We start from the raw sequence: 9,098 nt of genomic DNA, 5'->3' as shown, positions 1-9,098 counted from the left end.
AGTTTTCGACGTTGTTTCAATGTCTTTTGCCTGCTGGGAGACCCCAAAAAAGTGTTTTCGATATAAATGAAAAAAATCCTAATAACAATATGACCTTTTAAAGGGCGTGCATGTGTTGTTGTCGGGTGGCTAAAACTGGTTCAATATTTTGTTGTGCAAAGTGGGGGGGAAAAATAAATGGCAAAAAAAAAAAGTTTTCAATTTGATTGTGTTGAATAAGTGCATATTGTTTTTGGTCCATACTTCTTTTTTTCATCCTCGCCTGTGTTATTTCTCCACCATTCGTGGCATTCCACCTTTGAAAAGGAGAGCGGGAGACATCCGCTTCACTTCTAATGACTATCACAAATGTTGCAGTAATTCCACTCCGACTGAAAAAAAAGAAAAAAAAAAGACATAAAATAAACTTGCCGCCCCTTCAGCGTGCTCCTAAATTATAGCAATGGAATGGCAGATGGTTTTTTTTTTCTCTCCTATCTTAGAGGATCGGAACAATCCCTTCAGTGGACTTGCATCATGGAGGCTCGCAACCATTCCAGCAGCCAGCAGGTTCTCTGCAAAGATGTGAGTATTTCTTTTTTTTTTTTTATTGAACATTTCTATATACTGAATCTTACTTAATCATTTTCAAGTATTTTTTACACTCTTTAGGTGGGTGTCAAAAAAAACCCAGTTAATTTAAACAGTTTTCAAATTAAAATGATGCAATCCCAATAATTTAAACAGCATTTCTGTGCCTCACTCAGGCAGAGATCTGAAGTTTTCTCCAAAATTCCAATTCGTCCACCAAATTTTATTTCTCATCGTTTATATCTCACACTGTAATTATATCTCCCATATTCTGGTGTCACTCACTTTTTTTATAATTGTCATTTTTGCCCACAACAATGTAAACCTATTTTTTATTGTTATTTAAATCAGTGGTCCCCAACCACCGGGCCGCAGCTCGATTGGCACCGGTCCGCAGAATAATTTTTTCTTAATTTAAATTTTTTTATTTTTATTTTTTAAATTTTTGTTTTTTTTATTTATTAAATCAACATAAAAAACACAAGATACACTTACAATTAGTGCACCAACCCAAAAAAAACTCCTTTTTTTCATGACAAAAACCTCCCTTTTTCATGACAAAAAAATGAGGTTGACATCATAAATACGCAAACATTTAATTTTTTCTTCTACTTTTTTGGCAACGTAAAAAAAAAAATGTCTTGTAGAAAGTTTAAGTCTTGTTTTGGTAAAATGTCGCTATGCTTTTTTAAGTTTAAGTACCAATGATAGTCACACACACACACTAGGTGTGGCGAAATTATTCTCTGCATTTGACCCATTCACCCTTGATTACCCCCCGGGAGGTGAGGGGAGCAGTGAGCAGCATCTGTGGCCGCGCCCGGGAATCATTTTTGGGGATTCAACCCCCAATTCCAACCTTTGATGCTGAGTGCCAAGCAGGGAGGTAATGGGTCCCATTTGTATAGTCTTTTGAGTCCTCCGGTTAAAAAATTATTACATGTCATTTTTGGTGCATATTGTACTCCCAGTAGGACCTCTCCTCCCAGCAGGTATTAATGATAACCGCCACCTTACATAACACAAAAAAACCCCAACTCTAAATAATGCACAAAGTCAATTCGCCATGGAGTGGCCGATTATGTACAAAAAGGTGCATGGACACTCAACTTGCACTTATTGTATACTCAATAGGATTGCTCCTCCCACCAGTTATTCATGTTAATCGACAGACAATTTTTTATTCATTTGTTTTTTTTTTACCAGAAAACTCTAAAAAAAATGCACAATATCAAATCCCCATGGTATGCTTTTATCATTCAGTCACTTGCACATATTGTATAATCTCTGTGATTGCTTCTCCCGCCAGTTATTAATGGTAACACAAACAAAGTACAAGTATAATTAACACAAAAAGTTCAAATTCAAAACGCCACTGTGTGCTTGATTACACACACACACACTTGCACAGGTAACTAACTTTGCACATATTGCATACTCAACACGATTGCTCGTCCCGCCGGTTGTTAATGATAGTCGCCACCCTTCATAAAAGAGTCAAACAACTCTAACTAATGCACATAGTGAAATTGCCACTGTGTGCTTGATAACAGGACACACATATTGTATACTCCATACTCTATACTCTGCAGTTGCTCCTCCCGTCAGTTATCAATGATAACCGCCACCTTGCGCAACAGAAACACACAACTCTAAGAAATGCAGAAAATCAAATTGCCACGGTGTGCTTGATTATTCACAAACACTTTTACAGGCAACCATCTTGCACACATTGTATACTCATCATGACTGCTCCTTCCGCCAGTGGTTAATGATAGTTTCCACCTTTCAGAACATAAACAAACTGTAAATAATGCACAAAGTCAAACTGCCATGGCGTGTTTGATTATTCACAAACAAAAACATTTGCACGTATTTCATTGTATCCTCATGACTGCTTCTCCCGCCAGTTGTTAATGATAATTTCCACCTATCAGAACAGGAGCAAACTGTAAATAATGCACAAAGTCAAACTGCCATGGCGTGCTTGATTATTCACAAACAAAAATATTTGCACATATTGCATATTTCATGCGACTGCTCCTACCGCCAGTTATTATTGGTAACCGCCAATTTGCATAACAAACAACTCTAAATAACGCAAAGTCATATCGCCAGAGTGTGCTTGACTATCTCCAAACATTTGCACAGACGGCCAACATGAACATGTTAAATACTCAACATGATTACTCTTCTCACAAGTTATTAATAACATCAGCCACTATGTGTAACAGAAACAACTGTAAATCATGCACAAAGACAAATCGCACATATTGTATACTGTATGCCATTGCTCCTCCCTCCAGTTATTAATGGTAAATGTCACCATGTGAAATATTGAGAACTCAAACTAAGACAAAAAGTCAAATCGCCACGGTGTGCTTGATTATACACACATTGTATACTAATGACTGCTCCTCCCGCAAGTTGTTAATGATAGTTTCCACCTTTCAAAACAGAAAAAATCTGTAAATAATGCACAAAGTCACATTCCCATGGTGTGCTTGGTTATTCACACACAAAAACATTTGCACATATTTCATTTTAGACTCATGACTGCTCCTCCCGCCAGTTGTTAATGATTGTTCCTGTTCTGAAAGGTGGAAACTAACTGTAAATAATGCACAAAGTCAAATTGCCATGGCGTGTTTGATTATTCACAAACAAAAACATTTGCACAAATTGAATCTTTTCATGCGATTACTCCTACCGCCAGTTGTTATTGGTAACCGCCAATTTGCAGACAGATTTGTTTTTGTATTTTTGGTCCAATATGGCTCTTTCGACATTTTGGGTTGCCGACCCCTGGTGTAGTTGAAGACTTACGGTCATTAGAAAACATGACTGCACATCATTATCCACCTTAAACATGTAAAGAAAAGTATTTGGGAGTATCCGGCGGGCCAGATTGATAAACTCAACGGGCCGCATGTGGCCCCCGGGCCTTAATTAGCGCCAGGTCTGGTCTATTCGGATGTATGTGCAGGTATGCGTCACGGTGTGATAAAGCTCTTGCATGCTGCTTCTGTTGTTTTCCCGGGGAAGAGTTTACTCTTTGCACGCCAACAGCAGGAGGCTGCAGGCGCTCTCCTACTCCAAAGCTCTGGAGGCATTGCCTGGCTGATTCTCAACTCCGAAACCTTTCAGCGTCGGCCGGCGGGGGGGCCTCGTGCTCCTTTTACACCGCTCAGTAGGTCGCCATCGCTGCCTTTTTGCCTGCCTGTCTTTCTCCTCACCAGCCCACCTTCCTTCCTCCCTGAGAGCACTCGGGATCGCACGCGGCAGACGGTTAAAAGTTTCCACTCCGCTTAAGTTGCCAGCGCTTATGCAAGCTGCCACAGGAGAGTCGTACGTTCACTCGGCAGACACGGAGGACACTTTGATGTGCCTCACGTTTTTTATGGTCACCGTCAGTGACATCGCACATCCTCCCGGAATGCATTAATGGCAAATGCATGCATGGCTCCATACCAATGTCACGCTGAAGGTCCAAAATTCTCTCCATAATAAATGCGAGTGATCTTTGCCATCGCCTTTAACCTTCTCTAAAGGAATGCGAAGAGAACTGTATGGAATGATAACTAGATATGTTCGATAATGGCTTATTTACCGATTCCGATATCAACCGATACCGATATATACAGTCGTGGAATGAACCCATTATTATGCTGTGAACGACTCTCTCTGTCGTGCGGGTTCCAGGGACCACCAAGGAAGGACATGGCTTTGACAGTGTTGACTTTCTTTATTTTCCAATAAGAAAATAAGAATATGCCTAATTTTGTTGTGATGCCCTGCTGGAAGCATTACACGACATAACAAGGTTTTGCAAAATAAATCAACTTAAGTTATGGAAAAAAAATGCCTGACTAACGGGCCGTAGTTTGGACACGGGCCGTAATTTAGGACACACCTGCTGTAAATGCAAAAACAGTGCCGCATTTCAAAAATTTTACATTAAAAAAAAAAAAAATGGCAGCTCAGTTGCCAGAATTTTACCGTACAATTTAAGGTGTTTTTTTGTTACTCTTGATAAAAAATAAAAAAATTGTACATGGTAATTTTTGCCAACGGAACTGCTAGTAAAAACTGAACATTTGAAGGCATATTACTGCTATTGGCAGAACGCTACCACAGTTTTTTACAGTAAAAAACTGGCAGCTCAGTTGACATAATTTTACTGTCAAAAAACAGTGGTACTGTTTTTTTTTTGTTTTTTTTTCAATTTTTACAGTGAAATAATTTTTTTAAAAACCATAAGATTTCACACTTTTATCGCAAAATCTATTGTGGATGGATGGATAACTTGCTCTGGAATCTTAAGTCAAGCAGATAAAAAGTATGTATTTCTGTTGTTAGCAAAAAATGGTGTGATTTGATTTATATTTGTTGAATTATTAGATTATATTTAAGTTGAAAATTATGCAATTGCAAGGAGTACACGTGTTTTTTTTACATATTTTGCCATATTTCCAGGTTTTCGAGGGCCATGTAACTTGATGGGGCGGGCTGGTTCTGGATAGAGGTCTCCGATAATGGCTTTTTTGCCAATATTCGATATTGTCCAACACTTAATTACCGATACCGATATGAACCGATACCGATATATACAGTCGTGGAATCAACACATTATTATGCTGTGAATGACTCTCTCTGTCGTGCGGGTTCCAGGGACCACCAAGGAAGGACATGGCTTTGAGCAGTGTTGACTTTCTTTATTTTCCAATAAGAAAATAAGAATATGCCTAATTTTGTTGTGACGCCCCGCTGGATGCATTAAACAATATAACAAAGTTTTGCAAAATAAATCAACTCAAGTTATGGAAAAAAAATGCCTAACTAACGGGCCGTAGTTTGGACACGGGCCGTAATTTAGGACACACCTGCTCTAAATGCAAAAACAGTGCCGCATTTTAAAAATTTTACATTAAAAAAAAAAAAAATGGCAGCTCAGTTGCCAGAATTTTACTGTACAATTTAAGGTGTTTTTTTGTTACTCTTGATAAAAAAATAAAAAATTGTACATGGTAATTTTTGCCAACGGAACTGCTAGTAAAAACTGAACATTTGAAGGCATATTACTGCTATTGGCAGAACGCTACCACAGTTTTTTACAGTAAAAAACTGGCAGCTCAGTTGACAGAATTTTACTGTAAAATTTAAGGTGTTTTTTTGTTACTCTTGATAGAAAAAATTTTTGTTCATGGTAATTTCTGCCAACGGAACTGCTAGTAAAAACTGAAGATTTGAAGGCATATTACTGCTATTGGCAGAACGCTACCACAGTTTTTTTTACAGTAAAAAAACTGGCAGCTCAGTTGACATAATTTTACTGTCAAAAAACAGTGGTAGTGTTTTTTTTTTTTCTTTTTTCAATTTTTACAGTGAAATAATTTTTTTAAAAACCATAAGATTTCACACTTTTATCGCAAAATCTATTGTGGATGGATTTATAACTTGCTCTGGAATCTTAAGTCAAGCAGATAAAAAGTATGTATTTCTGTTGTTAGCAAAAAATGCTGTGATTTGATTTATATTTGTTGAATTATTAGATTATATTTAAGTTGAAAATGATGCAATTGCAAGGAGTACACGTGTTTTTTTTCTACATATTTTGCCATATTTCCAGGTTTTCGAGGGCCATATAAATTGATGGGGCGGGCTGGTTCTGGATAGAGATCTCCGATAATGGCTTTTTTGCCAATATTCGATATTGTCCAACTCTTAATTACCGATACCGAAATGAACCGATACAGATATATACAGTCGTGGAATGAACACATTATTATGCTGTGAAATACTCTCTCTGTCGTGCGGGTTCCAGGGACCACCAAGGAAGGACATGGCTTTGAGCAGTGTTGACTTTCTTTATTTTCCAATAACAAAATAAGAATATGCCTAATTTTGTTGTGACGCCCCGCTGGATGCATTAAACAATATAACAAGGTTTTGCAAAATAAATCAACTCAAGTTATGGAAAAAAAATGCCTGACTAACGGGCCGTAGTTTGGACACGGGCCGTAATTTAGGACACACCTGTTCTAAATGCAAAAACAGTGCCGCATTTTAAAAATTTTACAGTAAAAAAAAAAAAAATGGCAGCTCAGTTGCCAGAATTTTACTGTACAATTTAAGGTGTTTTTTTGCTACTCTTGATAAAAAAAAAAAAAAATTGTACATGGTAATTTTTGCCAACGGAACTGCTAGTAAAAACTGAAGATTTGAAGGCGTATTACTGCTATTGCCAGAACGCTACCACAGTTTTTTACAGTAAAAAACTGGCAGCTCAGTTGACAGAATTTTATTGTCACAAAACAGTGGTACTGTTTTTTTTTCTTTCAATTTTACAGTGAAAGAATTTTTGAAAAAAACATAACATTTCACACTTTTATCGCAAAATCTATTGTGGATGGATGGATAACTTCCTTTGGAATCTTGAGTCAAGCTGATAAAAAGTATGTATTTCTGTTTTTAGTAAAAAATGCTGTGATTTGATTTATATTTGTTGAATTATTAGATTATATTCAAGTTGAAAATTATGCAATCGCATGGAGTACACGTGTTGTTTTTTTTTTACGTATTTTGCCACATTTCCAGGCTATCGAGGGCCATATAAATTGATGGGCCCGGCCGGTTTTGGCTAAAGATATCCAATAATGGCTTTTTTGCCAATATTCGATATTGTCCAACTCTTAATTACCGATACCGATATATACAGTCGTGGAATCAGCACATTTTTATGCCTAATTTTGTTGTAATGCCCCGCTGGATGCAATAAACAATGTAACAAGGTTTCCCAAAATAAATCAAATCAAGTTATGGAAAAAAACAAGGCACAGCCATATTTATTAATAAAGTCACAAAGTGCATTATTTTTTTTTAAACATGCCTCAATACAGCAGTTTGGAATTTGGGACATGCTCTCCCTGAGATAATCCTGATACCCACCACAACTATGGGAAATACTATACTTTGACTCTCACAAAGTCCATTATTTTAAATGTTTTTAATTTTTTTCAAACATGCCTCAAAACAACAGCTACAAAAACAATGAAGGCACACAGTTTCAGTCCAGAGTATACTAAAGTAATAAAGTACACAATAACATAGTCCTCCATCAGTGCAAGACTGCCTGGTATACTGTATAACAGGAAATTATAAACTGGGCTCAATCTGCCCTGCTCTAACGTATTTGTATGAGTAAGACAAATGTGCTGCAAGCCGGTGGTGAGTGCTTGAAGTGGCCTAGCAGTCAGTCAGAACTTCTAAAATGCTGCGTTGAGACAGGGCACCTCCGTTCACTGCAAGCTGCAAAGTGTGCGCCATGCAGGCCAGACTAGCCACACCAAACTCCACCGTAGCTTTTGCCATACTTTCGCTCTGGGGTGTTTTTTGTTGTATTTTTGTTTTTTCTCGGCGGAGTCTTTGAGCGACAACTGTGTGGTACTCCTTTTTTTCGGTGTTTGTATCCATCTTCCGCTTGTATTCATCGTGTATCTCCTTATAATTTTTGAAGAGGTGAGAGATCTAATTGCTCAAATTAAAGGAAGACGTCTTGGTTCCTCCTCGCATAACCAACTTTTTCGCCAGTTTTTTTTACCCGTCAGACACACTTTAAATTAATCCCAAACCACAGACAAGGAGTCGTTACTCAGTCACCGAGCGAGCATGCTTGTTAGCCACGGCTACAGCACCGGCAACAACACACTCTTGTTACTCTTATACTGCGCTCGCGGCGGTTTGATGAGGTCATCAAGCGTCGCCAACTCCTGTGTTGTGTTTTGGAGAGGGGAGGGGCTGCTGACTGTTATATGTATCACTCCGTACAGCAGCGTTTTAAAAAGTTATTAATTTTACTTTTTGAAACAGATACCGATAATTTCCAATAATACATTTTAAAGCATTTATCGGCCGATACTATCGCCCTGCCGATATTATCGGACATCTCTAGATATTAAGACATAAAAACTAAAGCTTCTTTAGTCGTATTCCCAAACGAACCATGTTTTAGAGTAAGTGGCACAATAAGTCCACCATTGTCTTTATCCATCCATATATTTTCTACCGCTTATTCCCTTTGGGGTCGCAGGGGGCGCTGGTGCATATCTCAGCTACAATCGGGCAGAAAGCGGGCTACACCCTGGACAAGTCGCCACCTCATTTAATTTTTGAAAAATAAAAATAACTAGGGCTGCAGAATTGTGGCCAAAATAGTAATGATAATTATTTTTTCAGATATTGAAATCACGATTAATCATTATTTTAGGTACCGTATTTTTCGGACTATACTCCACAGTCCGGCGCGGGGTGAAAACCAGCCAAACCAAAAAAAAATAATAATAATAATAATAATGATAATAATTGTTTTTTATTTTTATTTTTTTTAATAGTTTGGCCAAGTCTCACCCTTGGCCAACCTACAAAAAAAAAAAACGCGACTTATAGTCCGAAAAATACGGTAACCACAGTGTTACTGTTCAAAGTGCGTGTAAAGCTACAGTGGCAAAAAATATTGAATATACTTAGTA

The 9,098-nt window shown here is 37.7% G+C and overlaps 1 protein-coding gene across 1 annotated transcript in view; it reads left to right on the top strand.

Moving 5' to 3' along the window:
- The first annotated feature begins 439 nt into the window (after nucleotides 1-439).
- Nucleotides 440-9,098, top strand: part of tnmd (tenomodulin) — a 231,066-nt gene continuing 222,407 nt past the window's right edge. Inside the window, exon 1 of the mRNA XM_061892139.1 lies at nucleotides 440-564. Coding sequence (XP_061748123.1) covers nucleotides 448-564 — 117 coding nt within the window. The 5' untranslated portion in view covers nucleotides 440-447. The remainder of the gene's footprint in view (nucleotides 565-9,098) is intronic.

The sequence above is a fragment of the Nerophis ophidion genome, linkage group LG29, assembly GCF_033978795.1.
Source record: "Nerophis ophidion isolate RoL-2023_Sa linkage group LG29, RoL_Noph_v1.0, whole genome shotgun sequence".
NCBI lineage: Eukaryota > Metazoa > Chordata > Actinopteri > Syngnathiformes > Syngnathidae > Nerophis > Nerophis ophidion.
This window is presented reverse-complemented; position numbering and strand designations above follow the sequence as displayed.